The sequence below is a fragment of the Hippocampus zosterae genome, chromosome 2 (genome assembly GCF_025434085.1).
Source record: "Hippocampus zosterae strain Florida chromosome 2, ASM2543408v3, whole genome shotgun sequence".
NCBI lineage: Eukaryota > Metazoa > Chordata > Actinopteri > Syngnathiformes > Syngnathidae > Hippocampus > Hippocampus zosterae.
Window position 1 is genome coordinate 41,403,405 of NC_067452.1, and position 24,739 is coordinate 41,428,143.

The following is a 24,739-nucleotide window of genomic DNA, read 5'->3' on the forward strand; positions in this document are numbered from 1 at the left end:
CCAAAATATATTTTACACACGCAAAGAAAAAAGGCTGCGTTGTTGCTGTTCATTCTACTAACAAAGCACGCAAGAGCGCCGACTCCTCCCCCGCCGGCCTTCGGAACACAGTGGCTGGCGACCGCAAGTCATCGAGGAGCCCCAAATGTGTTCTGCCCTCGTGAGCCGACAATCTGACAGACGCCGCCTCCACTTGAACTTTGACTCAAAAGGTGGGCGGAGTTCAAATCCAAAGCGCGGCGGCGACGGACGGACTGGGAGGGGGGCCTCCTCCGGACAGCTCGAGCGCCGTCGTCCGCCCCCGGCCTTCCATCCGTTTGACGCTTCGAGCGCAACTCGGGATTCGATTTGGGTTCGGCCTCCTCCCTCCCCCGATCGGAATTCCCACATTGGCCAAAGTGGCACCAAAGTGCTCCCCGTCGACCGACGCGTCATTCATTTCTACGCGTATTGTAGAAATGCTATACGCTTCTACGCTGCGTATTGTGGCTGCCGATGTGGAAGCAAGAAGCCGCTCTTTGCTTGGTGTTCAGGTCTGTTTTATTCATGATGTCTCATGTCCATTGCGTGCGGACATTCATCCATCGTGGTAACGCGTCGGCACAAGATTGGTCAGAACGCATCAATTGTCATCACGCTCAGCACACCCATTTGGGTGACTGGACCATTTTTTCTCGCCGTTGTGACACATCGAGGAGAACAGAATGTTTTCACGGACGTTGTCGGCTCTAAAATCAACCAGGCCAAAATACAAAGAAAAGAAGCTCAACGTGTCCAGTGGCTGGAGTGAACTCTGCCGATGGATCTTTTTTTCCATTAAGTGAGGTGCCCCGAAAGCAAAAGACTTGACACCCACATGAAACAAAATCATCTCCGTCTTGAAATAAGAAATGGCTGACAATAGAAAAATACATGGCAATATACTGTAGTTGTTAAATAAAGCGCCAATTCATATCTAAAATATATTGAGGTGTATAAAAATATGCCTGACGACTTTTTGAAAAGAAAAACAGCCGTACGTTTTTTTCTTATCTTCAGAGTATCACGCGGTCAACGCACCAAAGTCCAACATACCGAAAGTACGATCATCCGACAAGCATTCGCCACGCTCACTTGACAATTAAAGCATCCCGGGTCTTTTTCATGTAACTCGTCGCCATCCCCAGACACAACATCCACAAAAAATAGAAGGTAAGGAAGGTTGTGAGTAGTATGCAATGAGCAACCCCCCCCCCCCCCCATTAATAGAGAATCGGCTTGTTGAGAGCAGCTTCAGACAGAGGGAGAGAAGATGGTGAGGGAGACACCTTTGTGTCACTTGACCCGCGTAACAGTATTTCAGCCCACTGAGAACACAACAAACACAGGCAGTGTCAGCTATTCCAAGGTAGGGATGAGAAGAGAAAGTAAATATAAATGGAAGCCGAAAGCCGGGGCAAGAGGCAAGGAAAGTATTCCGGCACCGACGGCCAAGATCGTGGGCGAGCGCCATTGTCGACCGACAACGCAGCTGGACGCGCACGCCTGAGCTGCGAGTCCCCCTCCCTCTGTCTGACTCTCCCCGTTACCTCTTGTCCGGGCAAGTGGCGATCGATTGTAGCCCTCGCTCAAGCTCCCCTCCGACTCCCCGAGCAAACGCTCCTCCTCCTCTTCCTCCGGGCGCAGAACAATGGCGGAGGCTCGGCTCTCACTCGCCGTCGCACGGCGGAACGGCGTCCTCGCCGGTCCGGGAGGGCACCGGAGCGCCCGCCTCGTCCACGCACCAGCAGTGGCCGCGCTGCGTCCCTTTGGAAGAGCGACACTGGGTGCGATGGGAAAGGACGGCGTAAAGAAAATCGCAGGTCATCAAAACACAATGAGCGCGTGCGCCGGCCGCCGGGGCCAGAAACGTTCGCGCCGCGCTGCCTTATGCCCGCGTGGGATTGTGGTTTTTCACATTTGATTTGATTTGATTGATGTCTTGACACACATGCGCACAACACACGCTCATGTGGTGCAGCCTATTTATTCACCCAAGTAAATAACCGTATGCAGTGGCGTTCATTCCGTCAGGGCCAGCAAGGCCTTCTCCGCTGGCCTAGACATTCTCAGAAAAGTACATTTACTTTTCTGAGAATAACATCAATTTAATTGATGTTATTTTATCTTCATAAAATCTCCCAGCTGGCCTGGGAATGGCTCGGGATCTCCCGCGATGGGATGTACAATGGGACCAAACTCCATCGCTTGTGTCTTCTTTTCAATGAAATTCAAGAAATTCTGTGCCATTCAGGTCTTGATTTCCTCTCGACGGGACAGGATAAACTCTATGAGTGGGACATACAGTAGGGCTGACAGTCATTCGCATAGCGGTGGAAGGAAATACCGCGTTTCCGTAAAATGGAAGCCAATGGGAGCAGAGCCAGTGAGAACAGCAGAGGCCCCGGAATTGAGCTCTGTGGAACACTACACGACAGCGGGGCACTTTGTGACTCGGAGCAACCGAGGCTAACGCGCAAAAGGTTCTGTCGACTAAATGGAGCTTAAACCGCTCATTGGCGCTACCGCCAATGGCCACCAGGTGCTGCAAATGAGCCAACAGAATACTGTGATCCACCGTATCAAACGCTGTGGTTAAATCCAATCAAAACCAGGCACGCATAGTCTCCGGTGTCATTTGCCAGGAGGATATCATTCAAATCTTATCACAGTGCTGACTCTGCGCTATGCATCATCTTCAAACCCGAGTGGAAGACTTCCAAGACGTTCTGTTCATCCAGGAAAGGTTTAGACTGCGTGCGCACCCCCTTTGGCAGATGTTTTTGGAATGCAAGGCAGCTTGGTAATGGGCGGCACCGCATGTTTGAATTGTTGAGAGGTCACGCCAGAAACGGAGGCGACGTCATCTCGCCACTAGCGTGCTCAAACGCAGCCGAACTTGCCACGCCTTGTCGAAAATCCAACAACGAATAGCGATCAGAACCCAGCCGAGACTCGGGGAGAACAGCGGCGAGCGCCGGCGATGGAAAATAAAGCCGAAGCGGCGGGAGCACACCCAGAGAAAAGCCACGCACGCAAGGGGAGAAGAGGCGAAGGCCGCACGGGACGGCCCGTGCCGCACCTCTGCGCCAAGCGGTCATAAAAGCCCAATCTTATTTTCTTCTCTGAGAGGCGTGGGAGAGAAAGGAAGGCGGCGGTCGATTTTCCGCCGCAGCTTTTATCCGGTACGGCACCGCGCCGGCATTCCCGACAACGCCGGCTCGCTTCCTGACCTGCTTTTGTCTGTAGAAGCCTCGGGTGTCGCAGTTGGGGATGTAGATGTCGCGGTGCGACTGGATGATGGTCAGCTGCAAGCCTCTCAGGACGCTGTTGAGCAGCTTGCGGCACGGCGCCTGCGAGAGACGCGAGGCGCAATGCGACTGGGGCCAAAGCTGACGAGAGAGACGCTTCATGGCGTCGGGTCACGCCCGCCCTGTGGCGCGCCAGAGCCGCCTGACGGCCAGAAGCCATGTCGACGGGGCACATTTGCCACGAGGTTACGTGAGCGCCACATTGCTTCCGATTTTTCGGATGACCTTTGAACCATTTTGGTGAGTCCCAATTGACCAAATGATCAATCATCTCTGATCACGCAAGCCTCGGGTGAAACGGCAAATATTTTGCGCGGGCTTGAAAGCTGGCCAATGCCGATCGCACTCGGTTAATTGCGCCGCAGGCGTCGTAGCGCACGATGCCGCGCGTCAATACGTGAACGCGCAAAGCCGTTTCCTCAAAGTGCGCATCCGTCCCCAATCGATCAGCGTGACCTTGTCAGGCGGCCGTTGTTCGGATGTAGAAGAAGACAACTTACTTTTTCACTGTCGCTGCTGCGGGACGGATGAGGACCTGAGAGAAGACCGTACGGCAAAACCAGATTAGTGAAAGGCAAGCGTCCGCCTTCTTATCATCACACGGGAGGAAGCGGAGCTTGATCGCTGTGCGCACGCAACCGTTTTAAGCCATCAGGCGACCAATCCCACGGACGGGCGCTCATCGGCAGTGACTAAGATAATTTGCGCGGAGGCGTTTCGATTTTGTGCCGCATAGGTTTTGGGCAACTTGCTAACAAATTGCCAGAAGGGGAGGGGGGGGGGGGGCTGAAGGAAGACATCGCAGAGCAGCACTGGATGTTGGAGCTTGAAATGGACAATCGGCGGCCTTCAGCACGTCCTCTATCGCGACCGCATATTAAAAAAAAAAGGGGGGGGTCTCTTACCTGTGGGGTGGGGCCTCTCGGTGGGACCGGTCCTGATCTGCTTGACACAAAGGCCCCTGCCTCGCAAGAGAGCCTGCAGGGGGCTGCGCTCCCCGGGCGGCGGGACGCAGCGGAGCCCTTTGGCGCAGCTCAGAGTGTAGACGCCGCAGGGCTCCCCCCGGGCCGGCTCGCGCTCCCCGGGGGGCCTCGCCGCCGCCGGCGGATCCCCGCAGCCGGGACAGACCTTGAAGGGGCCCGAACGCCGGGCCCCCGTCCGCGCCGCCCCCAGAACAATGAGGATGAAGACGACGCTCGCCGAGTTACGGAGCGGAGGCATTTCTGTCATTCGGCGCGCCGACGGGTGAACGGGGCTGAAGCGATGGCCCCCCCTCTGCGCCCTCTCCCTTTTCGCAGCCGCCCTCCCGCTTCGAGGACGACGGCTCTCCTCGGTGCGTCGCCGGCGGCCGGGTCCCCTGCGCTGCCAGAACCGAGCTCCGGAGCGACGCGGCGCCGGCTTTTAAACAGCTGAAAGGCGGCGTGTCAGTGAGTGAGGAGAGAGAGAGAGAGAGCACAGCTAGGACACCTTCGGGGGCTGGGACTTACCGAGAGAGAGAGAGAGAGGAAAGGAGGGGGTGGCAGACAGGGACAGAGGAAGATTGCTGTGCTGTGATCCAAATAGCTTCACATGCAATCTTCAGCGCTCGCCGAGGTCGAGGACCGTCCCGGAAGGACGCGGCTAACGTCCACAAACGTCGACAAACGCGCTTCCGTCGCCGTTGCCGCTGCGCAGCCGCTTGACGATTGGCTCGGAGGGACGTACGTGCCTGCGCGCGCACGGCGTTCCCCGTGGCAACGCCGGAGAAAAACCACAAGCGCCAAAGGAGGTCAATTCGCCCACGGAATTGACCGCGGCCGGCACCCGTCCGCATCCCGAATCATCGGCGGACAATATGGTCGGTCGGGGCCGGCTCCCGCTCCTAAAAATAGCAGCAGATATTTTTGAGCCACATGGATCACCGGCGCCACCTTCGCCTTTCTTCTCCAAACGCCAGCACAAAACGCCGCTCGCTCCGGAAGGATGACGCGGGCGCCCGCGTCATCCTTCGCTCATCGGTCACCCGCTCCCGTGACCCCGCGACCCGCATTTGCCCATTGGCGCCGAGTCGCGACCCACTTTTGCGCAAGTCGGGAACAAGAAAGAACCTTTCCCGTATCGTTCCTCAGTGGCCTCTGAAAAGCCCATTTTTCAACCGGCATCCGTTTGCGGCCTTCGGCGTCAGTCCGCATATCGGGCGGAGCCGGAGAACGTTCCGGGCGGAGCGATTTGGACAATCCGGGACAAGGATTGTCCAAAGTCGAGCCGTCCCGACTCTGAACGCGGGAACGCAAATTTCCCTCTGCGACACCATCATTTATTTCTTGGTTGTCTCCACGCAGATCGAATCCCGGGCGGCCGGCGTTTAGTCCACCTTCCCTTTGCGTCCGCAGGTTGCGGGATTTTGCCGGCCAACCGTCAGTGGATTTCCGGTCACGCGTGTGCAACGGCCAATCGGGTGCCTGCGTAACCCGCAAATCAGGAGCGTAATGAGTTGTTTTTCTCGCCGGCGGTCTCGACTGACCAATAGCCTCCGTCGCTGGCGTGGTATTCCGGTGAAATCCACGATGAAGAAACGGATGCACCGAGAAATGGATTTGTAGGATTTTACATTCACAAAGCGTTGACTCGAATGCTCTCACAACATGCCGAGGGATGATGTCCAAATCGTACGCCGGCTTCCGCGCGATGCCCCGATGCCCCGATGCCGCGGCCCGGTCGGATTTGATTGGTTTGTTTGTTTGTTTGTTTGCCGGTCACGTTCAATCCTTCCGTAAGGAATGGCTGGAACAGGATATGAGCTCCAGAATATGGAGCCATCTCATTCAAAAGCGCTTCGGCGCCACGCCAGTCGACGGCGCGCTCGCATCCTTTGCGGGTGCCTCTGATCTGTGCCTGACATTTCATGTAAGAGTCGACCCACGTTTGTCTCGAAAGAAGACGAAGGCAAAGCTCCCCCCCCCCCCCCTGACATTTTCACAAGGCCACCGCAACGCAAGTAGGAGACTCTTTCAGGCCCGGCCATGAATTTCTCCAGCGGTGACGCACACGCTGTCCACTTCTGTCAAACATTTGCAAGATTTTCTGCTCTTAAAGGTCGGGCTGCTGTCAAAGCGAGCACGGCGACCCGCCGCGTTGGTTGCGCGAGCTCTTTTGTCAGGCGGGCTCAGGACCGAGCGAAAAAAAAAGCAAAGAGAGAGATCCAGGTTCGGTTCTGCAGTGGAATTTAGGGGTTGCGGAAACGAACAACCCCATGAAGTTGGACCAAAAAAAAAAGACTGTGCCGGAATGCCGGAGGATTAAGGACTTAGCGGAATGGATGTTTCCTCTGTCCTCACTTCAAGTTTTGAGAGCAGTCCTTCGTCCCAGCGCAAAGGCTGAAAATCCCCAAAGTAGAAGCAAATGAGGTCAATTTCAGGCAAGGCAGATTTCTTTCTTTCTCAGGCGCGTTTCATACACAAGCTGACGCAACGTGCCTTCGGTGATTCAAAGTGCCGCCTTTCAAAGCGTTTAAAAACAAAGTGCGCAAAAAGACAAAGGAGAAAAAGAGCACGCGCTGTGTTGGATTCACGTGGCGCTTTAAGAGGGGCGGGGCTGCCACTGACAGGTGAGCGTTCGCGCGACGTCTAAAAAACAGGATGGCATTATGTTACGTTAGTGAACACGCTCGCTTCGTCGTCGGCGCGGCCCAATGGTAAGCTACGCTTGTACTTTAACTTGCCAGACATCTAAAGTCAGCTTTAGATTGGTCGTGATCGGTTGCTTTGTTTGTCTGTTTTGCATTATGTCCGTTGTGCTTTGTTTGTAATCACAGTCAGTTACCGCTCGCAATCGGCAATGTCAACGGCGCGGGCTAAAGTCTTGCTAAAACAGCGGTGTCTTTATTTAACTCATTATGCATAGTTTTCATGTTTGTCCAGCCCTCATTTGATTTGGAACGAAGTACATTGCGGTGCAGCTGGCCGTAATCATGCCGGCGCTCCACTTCCGGTTTGGACCGTTGGGACTTGTAGTTCTTTTGTTCGAGTCGACTTGATCTGTTTGAGATCTGCTTTCTTACGTTTCAAATAATGATGGCTATATTGATACATGGTAAGATCACGGTTGATTAAAGTATATATTAAATGTATTGTTAAAATAAATGGTGTATTAAAAAAGTAGTAATTAATTGTGAATTCTATACTTCTTTACACCGTGATGCAGAAAGAAAGATGTATTCATTTTACTGCATTTATGTGTGCTTTAGGTTATTACCTGCTTCTGATACTGCTACTGCAACTACTTTCATTTCATCTACATCTACTTTTGCTGCAAAATGTCCCAATAAATGTATCAAGAAAGTACAGAAAGAGTGATCCTTGCCCAAACAAAACGGAGCTGCGTCGTCGGTTCCCAATCCCTACTCGCACGCGCATCTTTGCCTCCGCTCGCCCTTGCCCAAACTTGCATCCGGGCGAATTCGCAGCCGACTTGATATTTTCACCACCCTTCCGCGTGCAATTGCAAGCGACCCGTCAGGACGGCGCTGCGGAAGATGCGTTTCAGGGGTATGGAGCTGTTGCCAACGTGCCATACCGCGAAAGACGTCTGCTTTTGTCCCGTAGGATGTCTAGTGGCAGAGTTTGTCCGCAATCTCTGAACTTTGAGTTCATTCGCTTCCCCTCCCAAATTTCTCAATTGCATTCGTTTGTTTGGATTTGTCTGTCGCAGGGTCCAGCAACCGACGGGATCATGAAACGGTCACTCTCTGCGCAGGAAAAGACCATTCTCACATGCTCGGCGGGCCCCTTTGGGCAGGTAGGCAGAATTTCACTTTGCAACAACAGCAAATGCGATTTCGGCGCCGACCGCGAAGCGTCACGAGGGACGGAGGGAGGCGACGCTTGCGCCTCGCACACCGGCCGCCTCTTTTTATGAGCGTAGCCGCCGTCACAGTCGCGCAGACGAGTTCACGCGGCGTCGTGTACTGCGTGTCGCAAAAGATCGAATTCAAATCTCGACTCCTACGCTTCCCCTGCGGAAGAAACCTCCCCGGAGTTGGAGGTGCTTTTGTTGTTTTTGTATTTATTTATTTTTTTAATGACAATTTTTTCCATTTTGGTTGCAAGTTCCAAAACTTTGGCAAGTTTTGTTTTGCAACTCCTGACTTTTGCTTGCAAATGGACTTCAGTCTTTGGTGCGTGTCGTGCTCTGAAAGCAGGCGAACATGTCGCCCGCCGCGCCGCGCTCGCCGCTAAATGGCAGTCGGACGCGGCTATTTTTGGACCCTCGGTAAATGTCAGCAGTGCGTCATTGTTGTCTGAAGCGCGCTCCTCCGCCACCCGCCTCTGTCATCGATCTCCTGGAGAACGGCGCGGTCAGACCCGGCGTGAGCTTCCTCCTTTTCTTTCCCCTTCTCCCTCTTGTTCTCTGACTTGATTGGCGGATTACGGCTCTTTGGCGCACAGCGCCACCGACTGTACAGGAACTGTAAACGCACTCGGCGGGCTGCGTTTTCCAGCGGAGGTCAAAGCCGAGCGTCTCCGCTGACGCTTTTCCGTATCAAGTCAACGTTGTCGGCTCAAAGATACCCCCCCCCCCCCCCCCCCGGTGCATCGTCACCGCCGCGGACAGAAATGCCGCGCGCGTTTCTCCGCCACCTGCGAAACTGGAGTCTGTCGGTGACGCGCTGAGAAGGAGCGTCATTGCTGACCCTGTAAGTGACCTTTGTGGTAACGGATGGAAACCTGCTTCCTTCGCCGTTTAGCCCGTCGGCTGTCGTTCATCAGCAAAGGGGGTGGGGGGGATCCGTCAGAGACGGCTCACGGACATGCTCTCAGTCCCGATGGAAAGCCCGCCTCATTTGTTCTCGCCGTGTTGGCTGTTTGTGACCGGCGGTAGCGAACGCGGTGGGTGTCGGGCGCGGAGCTTCGTATCTGGTTCCGTTCAGCCGGCGAAAGCCGATTATGCCTCCGCGGGCCACGCTAGCTAGCTAGCGGCGGCTAACAGCCACAGCCGCCTGCCCGTCTGCCCGTGGAGCTGCCGTGTCTGAAAACGATTGCCACCAAAATTCAGATGCGCATTCCTCCTATTGTCCACTTCAACCTGTAAAAAAAAAAAAAAAAATTCTGCAGAAAATTGCGCCGATCGCTTTTCTCTTGTCACAGGTTGACAAAGACAAGAGAAGAAATGTCCATCTGAATTTGGGTGGCAATGAATCCCCCTTTCAGACACTTGGGACAACCCAACGTGACAAAGCAAGCCGGGAAACGAGACGGATCCTTCATGCTTGCCTCCCAGCCTGAGATGCAAGAGAAAAACATTTACGCCGAGCTCCGAAAGGGGACGGGTCAATTTCCCATAAATCCCGCCGGCAAGCCCGGAGGCTTTTCAGGGCTTTCAATTTTAGTGCCGACATCATTTTTCCAAAGCCAGCTCTTCCAAAAGTGCCCGTGTCCCTGAAGTACAGAACTCGAGCATCAGTGCCCACGCGCAACCGATTCAGGCGTCGGTATGTGGCGGCAGCAGCACAGCGCGCGACTCGCGCCGATGCCGCATGAGGTCGCCTCGTTTCGGGAGAAGGGGCGAGGTGCCGCGGACGTCGCCGATGGGATCCGCCCCTCCCGATTGGCCTTTGCGCGACTCTCGGCTTCCCTGCGCTCACCATCTCCCCGAGGACCGAGGGAAGGACGGAGCAAGCGGCGGTCTTCGCCATCCCGTCGTACGGATGCGAGACGCGAGAAAAGCCGGCAAGTCCTCGACGAGGCCTACCTCTGCGGCGGCATGGTTTGCCGGCTCCCCGCCGGACGTTACGTCCTCACTCGTCCGACCCCGCCAACCCTGTGCCAGTTGGGGCCCCCTCCACTCCCCTCCACTTGCGCATCGACGAGAAGTCGGCCTTTCGGGGGAAATCATTTCTTACCTGATGTAAATATGCGAGTTTGCCATCTGCGCTCGATAGTCGCCATTGCTGAAGGCAGCTTGCGCGTAGCTGTTCCCATTGGTCGTCGTTCGCAGACGAATAACAACTCGGAGCTTTGCTACGCAATTTATTTCAGTAGGAAGTCATGGCTTGAGAAACAGTGCGTCAAATTGCAGTCAAATGCAGTCTCGGTTCAAAGAGGAACATCCGAAATGGGAAGAGCGCGTCTTCAAAATACTTTTGAAAAAGTAAAAGAAGGAAGGAAGGCTTTGCTTGATTTCGTCATGTTCTCATTGGCGTTTGAAATGCAAATTCAAATCCCAAACGCGCTTGAGTTTGAGCCTTTACGTCGAGGTTCGTAAAAAAACGGAGACAGAATGGAGTACATTTCTTTGAAAAAGGCTGAGAGGAAGCAAACATCGGAATGGCTTTGATGGTACAAAAGAGGCACGGTTCAAGAACTTGTGGCGTTCAAGCGGAAACTTGCGGCCACTCGGGCGGCGAGTGGACGTCGGATGGGTTCAGAAATCCTCCTCGTCGTCGTCATCGTCGTAGTAGCGATTTCGCTTGATCATTTCCTCCACGCTGAGTGGCTCGGGCTCTGGCTTTGGCTCGGCGGCTTCTCGGCCCTCGTCCCGCGCCGAGCGGCTGACCCCGGCCTCTTCCTCCTGAGCGCAAGGGTTGGGTTTCGCCTTTTCTTCTTCCTGGTCTTTGTCCTCCGCTCGAGGCGGACCCAAAGCACCGACCTCGGCGGCGAGTTGGCGCTTCCACCCGTCTTCTCCCTTCACCTGGTCTCGACCTCCTTTCTCCGGCACGCCTGGGCCCTCCCCCTCTGACACGTGGTCACCCTCCTCTCCAAAGCCGCCGCCGACATCCCCGCAGCTGTCCTCTGCGCGGTCCGGCAACGGGCCGTCGGGCTGCGGCTCCGTGCTCGGCGGTTCCTCGGAAGCTTGTTCTGCCGGCGTGAAGGGCATGCGGCGCTCCTTCGAGGAGCTCCTCGGGAAGCGGGAAGCTTCACCGGCTCGTTCGGGCGGCAAGGAGTCGTCGGCGGCGGCAACGGCATCGTCCTCCGGGGGCCACTTGGCTCGGACGGGCTTGCAGGTGGGGTCCGCCGGCGTCGCGGCTCCGCCGCGGCTGCCGTCGCCCTGCGTTCGTGGCGGCCAGGAGATTTTCAGCCTGCGCGCATCCGACGGCCTGCGGCTTTTCTCCGGGGTTCCTTGTCCCAGGGCCTCCATGGTGGCGGTCAGGACGTTGACCTTGGCCAGCGGGGAGTCCTCCACGCCGGGGCCGGCGGAAGGCGGGCTCTCCGAGCCCCGCGGCGAAGGCGTGGGCGTCGACGGGGCGGCCGTCTCCCCCGCCTCGCCTTTGCTTTCCCACAACTCCTTGTGGGGCCGGTGGCCGAAGCCCTCGTCGTAGTTGCCCTTGGCCTTGAAGAGCTGGCAGAAGTGCGGCTTGCAATACACGCTGTTGTGCAGGGACGCGTAGTTGACCAAACTGGATGGCAAGAAAGGGCGCACGAGCTCAACAATTTGAAGCCGCTCTTCACAGTACTCAACTTGACTGCAAAGGAAGCCACTGAACCCGCTCACAAGTGGTCATGCGGCTAGCAGCGGAGTTCCCTGAAAACAACCCCTTGGAACCACCCTCACGATACCGCAAACTGCAGAGTCAAAACAGCGCAATGTCCGCTCTCGAGCATCTGCTTACAACCCTGGAGACTTGAGTCGTCGCCTTCTAATTCTCGGTCAAGATGTCAAGCTGAACATACAAAAAGGACTTTTTTTTTTCTTCGGCGTCATCTTGTGGCGTCAAAGGAGCATTGCGGAGCGAGCGCAACAACGAAAGACGTTTTCGACGCTAGCCGAGAGGAGGTTCCGCAGGAAAAAGAAACGGGTGAAAATACAAAGCGGCACAAGTAATCACAACTCGTCCAAACATAGCCCTGAAATACGACTCGAAGATTACGAGTGAATCCGATAAAAAGGTCTTTTCAACCTTTGTGGAGTCGGCGGACAGCACTCGCAAAAGGCTCGCGGCGCGTTTGGCTTTCAAGTCAAACGTCAAACGCTCAATGACCTTCATTTGATCTCCTCCAAACGAGTCCGTTCCATTCAGGACCGTGTTGCGGAAGAACAGATGGCACTGCGGTTTCCGAGAGGTGGAAATCACTTCACCCCCTCTCGGGTCAGCTCTTAACTTATGGAGGACAATCGACTCCAGAACCGTACGTGGATTCGATTCGGTGGGATCGCGATTCGATTTGATGTGGCGCGCCGGCAGCTTCTGTCAAGTTTTGTTCCTGGTTAGCGCTCTGCAAAAGCCCAAGCTATACAACCCCCCCCCCCCCCAAAACAAAGTTATCCATATCGGCCACGGATGGATGCTCACCTGAGTTTGGTGTTGCAGTGACAGCAGCGGAAACAAGCGCTGTGGAAGATCTGACGATTGGCCACCAGCCTCTCCAGAGGATACACCGTCTTGCGGCAGGACACGCAGGCGTCCCGAACGGCCGGACGGAAACTCTGCTCGCGATATCCAAGAAGATGCGCCTGAGTGGGAGCGCGGGGCGTCGGCGCGCGTCGAGGCGCGCGCCACTCACCTTTGGGCTTTTGGCCGCAGAGCAGCAAGCGGCGTTGCCGGCACCGAGACCTGTGGTGGCAAATCCACATTTCAACACCAGGCGGTGCCCTCGAGCATCCGTTCCTTCCGCCTTTTCACGAATCCCAACTCAATTTTTCCAGAGAAGGGAAAAGACTGAGTCACGTCAGGGTACCCTTGTGCGGTCGTAGCACCCAATGACGGCTGCGCGACGATGTGCAGAGTTATCGAGCGCAGATAACGTCATCGGCGGTGCAGTACAATTCGATGACGGTCGTGCAATTAGCGCAGATAATCGTTGCGCCAATTTTCAAGTGGCCACGAGCAGTAACTTTTGGTGTGCGATCGTACAGAAAGTCCTTCAGCGCTTCAAAGTGTCTAGTGCGGTCAAATGTAGATGGATGAGAATTGTTGGAGCTCCAATGATCAACGCGGGAGGTAATTCTGTTCCGCGGGGGTGTGCGACAACGCAAAGAGCCACGAGAGATTTGGGTTGCTGTTTCGGGAGTTCATGGCGAGCGGGGAGAAGCCGTTTGATCGCCTGCCGGTTTTGCCTGAGGGGAGTAGCTGGAAATGGCGGTGGGGTTGGCGGTGGGCTTCCGTGCCCTTGTCTGGGTTCTTGCGTTGTGCAAGTCCTCCAGAGTGGTTAGGGCGGTGCCAATGATTTGGTTGTTTTTCTCCGCAAGTGAAACCGAAACATTCCTTCTCGGGAAGAGCTCAGGGTGGCGACATTTTTATGAATATTTCATTCAAGATCATTCTGTTGAATCATTATTGATTGATTTATAATTTGTTTTCACCATTTTATCAGTGTAGGAATACGTTACCATTGTTGTCGGCGTTGAAACTTTTTCTGTTGTTTGGCAACTCGGCTTCTGGACTCTGGCATCAAATAAAAACAACTTGCATCACATGGTCATGATCCTCCACATAACTCCGTGAAGGCCGAGCTCACCGCGTCCAGGGAGAAGGGTGGGACGTTCTCCTTCTGTTTGCCACCAAATGTTTCTTGCAGATCGTTCTGAGAGTGATCAATAACTAATATTGGTGCTTTTTTTGTTGTTGTTTTCTGGGGGGGGTGGAACAAGTAGAATACTCACATTGACCGGGGAGGTGTCCTGCTTGGAGATGGCAGCTTGGTAGAGGGCCATCCTGTCTCGGAGAGGAGTCGATTCTGCGAAACTTCCGTCTGACGCAAAAACAAGACGCCGCATTATTCCGGGTCCTTGTTTTGTGGTCAAACTGTTAACCTGCAAAATTGTGGCCAATTTTGTCGAGCGGGCAGTTTCCCCCTTTCAAAACGAGAATCTCTTGAACGCTTGCATTGGTCTTTCTCAAAGATTGTCCAATGGAATGTTGTCTCTGACCTACTCGCCTTCAAAAATTAGAAGAGGGAGTCCACAGGGCGCAATTGTAGGACTACTTAGCTTTCGTCTATAGGTCAACGACATCTACGGTATGTTGTGTAAGACCCCGAATGAGGGGCGAGTTTCCCACCTCTGGGGTTAGGGTTCAAAGCTCCTTTTGGTACCGCTGGCAAAAGGCCCGATATTACACGCTTCTCGCCGGCTGCTGTGAGCAAGCACCCGAGCCAGGGATATTGCACCCTCAGAGGCAGCGCCGGAGCAAAAAGTCAGGCTTCAAAAGGGACTGGCTCCTCATAGCATATCGAGGTCCGCGCTGTTTTATGCGGCACACGACAGCCGTGTGCCGGTTGGTCGCGTGAAAGCGCGGCGGCTGCAACAGCTCATCGCCCGTCAAACGTACCACTGCCTATTTTGACAAGTGATTCATCGTTTTTGTAGGCACGGTTGAACTCGCCGCTCCTCGGAATTTCAGCCTCTCAACCGTAAATAGAAGAGTAAACGTTTGCAAAACGTGGGCTTGGACTTTTGACAAGAATTCTGATGACTGTACGAACCGAGCCAAACGAAATCATCGCATTTCCTGCACCCTCACGTTGATTTACCACAATCTTTTGGAAAAATATCCGTTTTCGTTCCAATCTAAAATGAAATCATTGACCATTCGAGAAATTGTGAGTGGCAGCCCTTCGCCGTGTTCCGTCTCAAAGCGGAATCGACGTCACGGCTCTCAAGCGCCCGAGTTCTGTGTCGACCAGACCCCGTCGCATGCATTCGGGTTTTGGCGCAGAGCACATACCCCCCAGAAGTTGCTCCATGCCGGCCGTATCGCCACCGTTTCCGCCGCTCGACTGCTCTCGAGGCACCTGCAAAGAAAACGAAACGGGAGCCAATCAAACGCGAGCCATTAGAGAGGGTGCACCGCACCGCACCGCACTGCACTGTGGCGCGCGCGCTCAAAGCCGCCGTTCGCTGGCCGCGCGTGTCTTTGTTGCCCCGCCATGCTAATCCGCTTAATGAGCTCAGCGAGGCCGGCAGACGAGCCGTCTGATCAGCCGGAGACAAAACACGCCCCGCCCGTGACGTGTCTCCGCATTCGCATTGAAATCATTCAAGCCCACCGGGGTTGGAAGGCAATTGTTCTCTTGCTTGATTTCGCCTCTATTTACCCAGTCAACGAATGTCTGCAGATCGACATTGATACGTGACTGGGCTCGGGAGTGTCTACTTTATGAATAGAACCTTTATTTATCCGGCGAAGACGACGGATTCTCCTTTGCGATGCCAAGCTGACTGCAGACCATCGTCAAAGCAAATCCAAACCGTACACGGTGTGCAACATGCGAGCCGCTCGTTTCGCACGTCCAAAATAAATCACGTCACGCCACGCGGTGAATTCAAGTTTCATCATATGCCGTAACGGGTGCAATCCGCCCACACCCACCACCGACACTTTCAACGATATTGGAATGAATGAGGGCAGTTTTTCTATGGGTTTTTTTTGTTTGTTTGTTTTTTGGGGCATAGTGATCAAGAAAATGAATACGACGATTGATCAAAAGTCGTGCCAACTTTTGGGGGGGTGGCCATTTTGCTACTTGCCGTCAACTGAAAACGGCAGCGCCGATACTCGGGGCTCCGCTAAATACCAATCGCGGCTCACCTGCTTGTTGAGTTTGCTTACGCTGCGCGCTGGCTCAGCCCAAATCAAACTCACGATGACATTTCGACTACGTGCCTGGAGATGAGCAAAAATCGAAAGAATCAATAAAAGTCACCGGGAAACCAAAATGTGCCTTTTGGTTCCCCTTGCGGGAATATGAAACATTGTTGTGTCCCGAATGAACCCAAGCCTTTCAAGTTGGAATCGTTTTGAACTATAAAAGTACAAGTTCAACTCCGAACAGCTCCGTTTATTGTCGGGAGCTTTTATTTTTTTCCTTGTGGAAAATGGGGGGCAGCATCGGATCATTCGGAGGTTTAAGCCTTGAATTGGTGGAGAAAAAGGGCAGCCGTTTGGTTGTATTTGTTGCCAAAGTTTGGCAGGGTACGAGACAAGCGGAGACGTAGAAGGCGTGCGAAAGCGGGCCCGCTTGACGCCCAAAGCGGCGCCATTCGAATGGATCAATCGCCCCGGCTGGATTCGGTTCTGCGGGCCGAGGCGGCGGCTAAGAAGAGGCACCGGCAGATGTTGCCGGGTGTAGCCCAGACACACGAGGAGGGGGTGTAAACATTTGGCCCGCCCCATGTCAACGTGCACAGGGGCTCAAACGGGGGGTTGGAGGGGGGTCTCAGTAGGCCAGACAAAGAATCTGCTGCTAATCTGGATGCCTTGAAAGCAGCAATACAAACGACACGGTCTGCGGCTCACATGCGAGCAAACGACAAGAGCCTCGCCTCACATTTGGCCTTTCACAAGCAAAGCGAAAGAAGGAAAGCCTTTGCCTCTGCACAGGCGACAACGTTTGGCCCCAAAGAGCCACTTGTTCATCTGCGAAGGCCACTTTGAGAGGAGGCAGCTCTCACAAGCTCAAGCGCAAAGTACTTTGAAAGAAAAGGCAAACAAAAGCACCCGCGTATAACTACCTCACCCGTGAAGAGAAACGACGACCGAGGGGCAAGAAGAAACCGGCGCGGATGCGTTGAGGCCACGCGGCGCTCGGCTCCGAGGCGCAGACGGTGTGGGCCGGCCCAGACTGGCTCGTGACGCAAGAGGGTATGAGGCGAAGGGGAGAGGGAGCGGGTGCAGCTGGGGAAAGGGGGGGGGGGTCCTCGCGCTGGATTGGTAGCGCTGTCAAAAGGGAAGGAGGGCGATTGAAGGAACGTCATCGGGAGGCTCTGGAGGAGGCCAAACGGGAGCAAGCAATTTGCGTCCGCGAGCTGCTGTGGAATCGCCGCGACCGGGGTTGCGTGACTCAAGACCGTCTCTACGACTTGAGGCATGAACTGCGTCCATGACGTGACGACTTTGCCTTCTTGCCTTTTGAACATTTGCACAGTCCAGGGAGCGTGCCATTTGTGTTCTTTGAAAACTCACAAACACGTAGGCTCCATCCACCTCTAAGGAGAAGACGCTCAAACTTCAACGACAGTGAATGCGATTTGCGCGTCATCACGTAGCCCGGCAACCTTCCGTCAGTGTCGCGGCTCAAAGGTGAATAACACGATGACGGCTAACGTTCCGTGATGAGACGCGCCGTCGGCGGAGGTGGCGGCGAACCTTCGCCTGCCCGACCGCCGGGCAACTCCGGATGATGCCGCGGGACTGAAAGTTGAGGCCCCCGCCACCTCGCCGCGCCGAGTTGACCTAGCGATGCCCGCGCATGCATTCGGCAGCGGCCGGCGTATTTGGTAGCTGGGCCGAGGGACGAGCCATCGTTCGCGCAATTCTTGGCCTCGGCGTAGGAGGTGACGTTTGAGATCCGGGAGTGAACTCGAGCCACTTCACCGGTCGCATTTTCTCACAATCGGTTGACAAATAGGCTCCCCGCCCGTTTGGCGCCACTCCCGGCGGAAGGTCATCCCAAAACATTGTTTATAAAGAAGGAGCCCGTCAGTCTTCTCCTTCAATACTTAGCCGACTTAATAGCGCCACGAGCTTGCCATTGGGGAAACCGTCCATACCGTCGAAGAAGTGCACGTAAGCGCATCATTTTAGCACAGATCCTTTGCATCAAGTGTATTTAGGGTTAGATGTGTTTGGCTTGTCCAGTCTTGCTGCGCCCAACCAATCACAGACCCCGGGCGCCTCGGACATCTGGCCGACATCTGAGTGAGGAAAAAGAAAACTAACAACAAGAAAAATAAGCCCCGGTCATGGCTACGACGGCATTCTGAAAGCCAACGAATTCGTCTTTGCTCTTCCCGGTCCGGCCCCGTCCTAATAGCGGGGAAAAAAAGTCAATGGGCGCAATGGAAGTTGGCCCACGTCCACACAAAAATATTTGAGACGCCACTGAAAAGAGTCCTTTGAATGTGCCCAATACGTCGATTAGAATGTGAAAAATATTCAAATTTGGGAAGGATAGAGCGAGGCATACATTGCTTGCGAGTCTGCCAGTAGACAAACCGAGCGCCATCCTCCCGCTTTCAAACACACGTGACTCGTGAGCATTTTGGCCAACTTTCTTGTCCAAGATGGCCTGATCCAATCAGGGTCTTCCGTTTTTGTTTTGTTTTTTTGAACGGAGCGGAACGGACTTCCTGCATCCACTATTGCCGCAGAAATGATACAGATTTGCCCCTTGTGGGACTGCTAAAGCTGATCTTTTCTCGAGTTGACCTCGAGGCTATTATTCTGCCGTGCGAGTGACACTTTGGGGCATCGGCCCCCCCCCTTTGGGAACCCGTCAGCTGAGGGAAGGCCAGCCAGGGTTGAGCACAGCATGTGACGAGGAGCGTGACGCCCGCGAGGCTCTTTGACATCAAGCGAAGTGATTGACTCAACGCGTGACCGATCAGCGGATTCTTCTCGCAGCGCGTAGAGCCAAATGCAAACGTCCGGACTCGTTTTGAAATCGGAGCGGCCGGATCGGGCCGGACGTCGGGCAACTTGGTCGGAGCCCGTTGCCAATCCTCGTGGCGACGACTCACCTGCTCCGCCTCGCCCTTCTCGAAAATCATCTTCAGGTCATTGAGGGGAACGCTCGGTCTTTCCGGGCCGGGCGCCCCCTCGGCCGCTCCTTCCCGCTGCTCCGCAACTCCGCCGGCCTTCGCCTCCATCGCCGTCTGTTCCCGAGGGGCGGGACGGCCGCGCGCGCCGCCGACTCTGCGTCTCGCCGGTCTTCGCCGCGGGCCCGGCTCGCGTTCTCCCGCTCCGCGACTCGCCGGCCGTTGATAGAGCTGGCCGGGGCGTGGGGCGTGGCTGCCGCCGCGCCGCCGGATGGAGCTTCTTTCAAATGCTCAGGTCGTCACCGCGAAGCGATGAGTGCCGAGATTGCGCCACCTGCGGAGAGAAATATGTTTGAGACGCAAAGGAACACGACGTCGCTCTAACTTGTCGCCGACCGGTTCGGCGCACTCGACAATGAGCACGAGAACGTCCGTCCTCAAGCTAAAACCTTTCGGCCGGAAACCGAAGACAATACGTCTCCTCTTCATCTGATCACAAGTTCACCCGGAATGAAGTACGTGAAGAGCTTTTGAGTTCTTGTGTTCGGGGGAAGAGAACTTCTGTGACCTGGCCGACAGTTTCTCTTTCTGAAACTTTGTCCCGGTTGGAGAATTCACTGCCCCACTCCCACCTTTTTTTTTTTTTTGGCTGAACACAAGAAATACGAAAGTCATCATCAAACGAGACACGTCGAACGCAATAGATTGAAAAAACTTGGGCTAGCTTTTCCCCGACGTGGACTCCGGAGCCACAACAAGGTTCCAGATGTGATGACTCACCATTTGGAGACATACAAAGAGCGATAGCAGCCGCCATTTAGATGTGAGCAGAGTTTAGACAATGAAGGCCATCGAGACAGGCTGAGGGAGGTCTGACCACTTTGAAACACAACTTAATGGCAAACAAGTTTGTCAGAGGGGGAGGAGGGGGCATGGGGAGCAAAAAGCCAGCAGAGACAGGAAACCGATGAACAGAAAAAGACAAAGAGCGATTCAGACAAGGGCGCGCTGGATGCGCTTTGAAAGTAGCGACCGAGAAAAAACTTCAAGTCAAAGAATAAGTCAAAACCTGAGAGGGGCTGGAGACCCGCCGGTCCGCTAGTGTCGACGAGCGTCGGCCGGCCGGCAACAAATGCCGCAACGCGCTCCGGATGTGAGAGCCGGGCCCCAACGCCCCACGAGAGAAGCACAGAGAGAGAGAGAAGGAAGGAAGGAAGGAAGGGAACCAGGAATAAGGGAGGGACGCCAGGGGGCGGGGAAGATGAGAAAATCTGAAACAGAGGTGGTCAGTGAAGGAAAATAAGTCCAGGAAATGAGACGGGGGAGGGGAGCGGGTACTCCACATGCATTGCCATCCCGTCAACTCAAATCTCTTTTGCACCTTCTATCGGTCAGCAGCCAAACTGGGATTCCAAAGTGGCAGATGTTTTCTTTTCGTCCTCGTTGCCCTCCTCTGCCGCCATCCGCCGCCTGACCGACGGGTCGGCGGTCGTGCAGGTCGTGACAAAGAAAGCAGCAGACTCCACGCGTCTTGCCGGCCGGCCGTTGTTTTGGTTGGACTCGGGATGCCGTCGGCATCCGGTGCCTGCGCTTGGCACATTTTTAAAGCGTGACAAGTGGCAGTCAGTCATCTTTACAGAATTGCATTCAAAAAACGACAACCAACAAAACCATTATACATTGAAGAAGCCCTCGATTAAATACATCCTCCAGACCCGATCCATTCACAGCAAAACAATTGTTGATGGACGCAGATGATGTCGTCCGCTCCTCTTCTCATTCATGACATTTTCATGGAGTTTTTTTGGGCATGTGACGCACTTCCAAATCATTAGATCTGAACTTTGGCCCCTACCGGCTTATTGGGTGCATATTCGCTGTCCGATAGGCACGTTTCTTGTCCATCCCACCCTTCCGCGGCCAAAGCCATCTGATCCGGACAGCAGCACCAGCGCTCCCTTTCCGTCCGAGGAGGCGGGGCCGATATTGCTCTGCGTCTTCACTTGCTCCCCGCAAAGTCAGTGAAGCCCCAGTAAGAAGAGCAGTCCACTATGCGGACAGCGGGTCTCAGGTGCCTGGACGGGTGTTTAATAATATAATATAGATTATATATAATGTAAGAATATATCACAATATTTATGACATGCAAATATGTGACCTTTATGACATGTTTTCTTTCAAGTTGAAGTTTGTTCTCTTCAGCGCTTTTCGGCACTACAGTAATCTGTGTTCGATTTCTACACGAGTGAAAATGCTTGCGTGTGGAAACTTGCTCACGCTGTGGATTTCGCTACATTTCAGCGTCTCGAGCAGCTTTCAACTTTGAGCTCTTTGGTAAGTTGAACCAAACCAACACAAACACCATCAATGCTTGTGTGTTGCAGCTGAAACTTGATTGTGGGTGAATTGATTCCAGTTCAATCACGGTACCGCATTAAAAACCACTATTATGAAAGCAAATTGAAACCGTTCTGAGCTGATGATGGAAAAGGGAGATAAAACGACTGAATAAATAATCTGTCCAATACAAATAAGAAAATAATTGTCACAAAACTTGCATTTAAACACGATTTTTAGTGCCGCAAAGCATGGTGGGAGCTATTACTCAACCCCCCCCATCTGAAATCTATCTTAGCTGATTATGAAAAAGAAAAATTGACTGAATAAATAATGTATCCAAAACAAATAAGAAACGAATTGTCACAAAGAAAATAGTTGTCACAAAACGCATTTAAACGCGATTCTTAGTGCTGTAAAGCATTGTGGGAGCATTTCCAAAAAAAAAGGCCACTATCTCAAAGGCATGAAAGTGTCTCCCTCTGGTGGACACACCACGCCATCGCACCCGGGCTAGATAAATTACGTACTTCTTCCTACTCCTTTGAGCATACAACTGTGATGATGTGTGTTTTCTTCTTTTATCTACTTTCTAATTTTCCTAACAAAATTTTTGCTTGACTTTCGTCAACCTCTTATTGTGTATACTATATATGCTCAATTAACAATTAAAAATAAATAAATAAATTAAAAAAAACTCTAATCTGAACTTCCAGTACACTCACGGTACCACTTTTAAACACATTTATGAAAGCAAACTGAAATCAATCTGAGCTCATGATGAAAAGAGAGAAACAAAAACGACTGAATCAATGATGTATCCTAAACAAATAAGAAAATAAGTGTCACAAAACATGCATTTAAACTCGATTCTTAGTGCCACAAAGCATGGTGGGAGCTCTTGCAAAAAACAACAACAACTGAAATCTAAACCAAGTGCCTCAGCTTTGAGGGGTTGATCCTGTTTCTCCTCTCTGTTAATATTTGCCCAGTTGTGGAGAAGATTCTCTCTGAGGGGACACAGCCGGTATGATTTGTCTTGATTAGCCAGCCGCAGGGGAAGGGAATCAAGTTGATTGCATCCAATCGGACTTAAGTGAACAACTTTGGGGGCATTTTAAATTTGTTACCACAGCTCCCGGAACCAAAGTGCTGTGGCTAATCTGCGAAAACATTGTGACTAGATTGGACAGAATTTGTTTGGTTTTTATTTTTTAATACGGATTGATTTGGGTAATGCTCGTTCCTTGAATCAGAAGACTTCTTTATGACCAGCAAATAGGTGACCTTTATGACACGTTTTCTTTCAAGTTGGAGTGACTCAAATTGGGTTTGCTCTCTGAGGCGCTTTCGTGTCACTATTACTGTGTTCGATTCTGACACTTGAGGAGTGAAAATGCTTGGCATGGAAACTTGCTCACGCTGTGGATTTCGCTGCATTTCACCATCTCGAGCAGCTTTCAACTTTGAGCTCATTGGTAAGTTCAACCAAACCAACACAAACACCATCGATGCTTGTGTGTTGCAGCTGAAACTTGATAGTGGGTGAATTGATCCAAACATTTGGATTACAATGAAGGCATTGCCGATGATCAATATAAGGAATGTTAATAAAATTAATTGGACTCGAATTGAACAAAATACAGCTCGGCTTTGATTGATAAACACGTTAGTGTTAACTGCGAAAGGGATGCTTGTATTATACATTCGCGAGTTAAAAAACAAGATCTATGGTTAATATGTATTTTTTATTAACTAAAAACTGCCCTAATCCTTGCCTGTTTTTTTTTAATTGGATGTAATCCAAAAGCTCAAGAGAAGTAGCAATTTTGTGACCGGTCCGCATTAACTCATTTAATGTCCTGTCATATCACCAGCTGTTGAATGAGTCGGGTGCTCGTTTCTCTTCAATCTTCCATGTATCAACTTCATCGACTAAATTATCGTTTTAAAGAAAAGCCAGCATCTTCGAGCCCTGAATATGGCTCCCTCCGGTGGAGACCTCGCCCCATTGCACCCCTCCATTTTGGATAGGGCTTCCCATCAGCTCGTAGACACCCCCTCGGGAGCCTTTTCGCAGCAGCAAAAAGAGCAATGGCATTCGCAAAGAATTCTTTGCTATCATACGACTAGCTGTTGGATGATTCAGGTATTCATTCCAAATTCGTCCACGTATCAACTCATGTTGAATGATCTACCTCAAAGCCACACTCTCCGAAGGCCTGTGTGTGTCTCCCTCCGCTGGACACACTGCGCCATCGCACCCTTCCAAACCGTTTGAAATGTCGGAAGGTGCGCTTTGTGCTCGTCGAACCGGTTTGGGGAGCCTTTAGCAGCCACAAAACTAATGAGGGCATGAGAAACAATTCTGCCCTGTCATCTCACTTGCTTTTCATCTCTTTGTGCTTTCATCGACCAACTCGTTTATTGAATTGTCTTCCAAAAAAACAAAGCCACAATCTCCGAAGGTCTGAATATGTCTCCCTGCGGTGGACACGCCGCGCCATCTCACCCATCCTGTCTGAACTTCCTGTTCAATCACGGTACCGCATTAAAAAACAAATTTATGAAAGTAAATTGAAATCAATCTTAGCTGATTATGAAAAAAGAGAAAAAAACGACTGAATAAAATATGTATCCAAAACAAATAAAATAAGGTAATTGTCACAAAACAAGCATTGAAACACGATTCTTAGTGCCGCAAAGCATGGTGGGAAATATTCAGAAAAAAACGTAATCTCGATGGCATGAAGTGTCTCCCTCCGGTGGACACACAGCGACATCGCACCCCTCCAATCAGAATTTCCAGTGCAATCACAGTGCCACTTTTTAACATTTATGAAAGCAAACTGCAATCCATCTTAGCTGATTATGAAAAGAGAGAAAAACTACTGAATAAATAATGTATCCAAAACAAATAAAATAAGAAGGCAATTGTCACAAAACAAGCATTTGTAATCTTGAAGGCACTAAAGTTTCTCCCTCTGGTGGACACTCCACGCTATCGCACCCCTCCAATCCAAATTTCCAGTACAATCACGGGTCACACATTAAAAAGTAAACTTATGAAAGCAAGCTGAAATCAATCTGAGTTGATGATGAAAAGAGAAAAAACGTCAGAATAAATGATGTATCCAAAACAAATGAGAAAATATTTGTCACAAAACCTACATTTAAACACGATTTTTTGTGCCACAAAGCATGGTGGAAACTATGGCTAAAAAAACAACCAAAATCTACCGTAGCTGATTATGAAAAGGAAAAACCGACTGAATAAATAATGTATCCAAAACAAATAAGAAAATAATTGTCACAAAGAAAATAGTTGTCACAAACCGCATTTAAATGCGATTCTTAGTACTGTAAAGCTATGTGGCTCATTTCTGAACAAATCATAGCCCTCCAATCCGACCTTCTAGTACACTCGCGGTGCCACTTTTAAACACATTTATGAAAGCAAACTGAAATCAATCTGAGCTGATGATGAAAAGAGAGAAAAAACGACTGAATAATGTATCCAAAACAAATAAGAAAATAATTGTCACAGAGAAAATAGTTGTCAAAAGCCGCATTTAAATGCGATTCTTAGTACTGCAAAGCATTGTGGATCGTTTCCGAAC

The 24,739-nt window shown here is 52.3% G+C and overlaps 2 protein-coding genes across 3 annotated transcripts; both read right to left on the minus strand.

The window, feature by feature from the left end:
• Positions 1-492: 492 nt before the first annotated feature.
• LOC127593986 (insulin-like growth factor-binding protein 6) lies at positions 493-4,874 on the minus strand. Its single transcript, XM_052055803.1, has 4 exons — positions 4,235-4,874; positions 3,830-3,864; positions 3,252-3,371; positions 493-1,801 (listed from the first exon to the last, which is right to left on the minus strand). Exons 1-4 carry the CDS (start codon positions 4,557-4,559, stop codon positions 1,688-1,690), a joined length of 594 nt encoding a protein of 197 aa, XP_051911763.1. The 5' UTR covers positions 4,560-4,874; the 3' UTR covers positions 493-1,687.
• Positions 4,875-10,316: 5,442 nt separating this feature from the next.
• Positions 10,317-19,950, minus strand: LOC127593408 (LIM domain and actin-binding protein 1-like). 2 transcript variants are annotated; one of them, XM_052054856.1, is made up of 9 exons: positions 19,852-19,950; positions 18,765-19,116; positions 14,971-15,037; positions 13,908-13,996; positions 13,763-13,828; positions 13,635-13,689; positions 12,809-12,858; positions 12,598-12,731; positions 10,317-11,703 (listed from the first exon to the last, which is right to left on the minus strand). In XM_052054856.1, exons 2-9 carry the CDS (start codon positions 18,891-18,893, stop codon positions 10,731-10,733), a joined length of 1,563 nt encoding a protein of 520 aa, XP_051910816.1. In that variant the 5' UTR covers positions 18,894-19,116; positions 19,852-19,950; the 3' UTR covers positions 10,317-10,730. The 2 variants fall into 2 exon arrangements, with proteins under 2 accessions (XP_051910816.1, XP_051910808.1); XM_052054848.1 differs by lacking the exons at positions 18,765-19,116; positions 19,852-19,950 and adding an exon at positions 16,758-17,015.
• Positions 19,951-24,739: the final 4,789 nt, after the last annotated feature.

What these genes read in the sequence shown, in the direction of transcription:
- LOC127593408 (XM_052054848.1), bottom strand. Translation starts at nt 17,000, where the DNA reads ATGACGTTCCTTCAATCGCCCTCCTTCCCTTTTGACAGCGCTACCAAT. An exon ending in AGGACACCTCCCCGGTCAAT is followed by an intron (nt 13,829 to 13,907) that starts GTGAGTATTCTA and finishes GATCACTCTCAG; the next exon opens with AACGATCTGCAAGAAACATT. An exon ending in CTGCGGCCAAAAGCCCAAAG is followed by an intron (nt 12,732 to 12,808) that starts GTGAGTGGCGCG and finishes TATCGCGAGCAG; the next exon opens with AGTTTCCGTCCGGCCGTTCG.
- LOC127593986 (XM_052055803.1), bottom strand. Translation starts at nt 4,559, where the DNA reads ATGACAGAAATGCCTCCGCTCCGTAACTCGGCGAGCGTCGTCTTCATC. An exon ending in CGAGAGGCCCCACCCCACAG is followed by an intron (nt 3,865 to 4,234) that starts GTAAGAGACCCC and finishes GTCTTCTCTCAG; the next exon opens with GTCCTCATCCGTCCCGCAGC. An exon ending in GCAGCAGCGACAGTGAAAAA is followed by an intron (nt 3,372 to 3,829) that starts GTAAGTTGTCTT and finishes CGTCTCTCGCAG; the next exon opens with GCGCCGTGCCGCAAGCTGCT.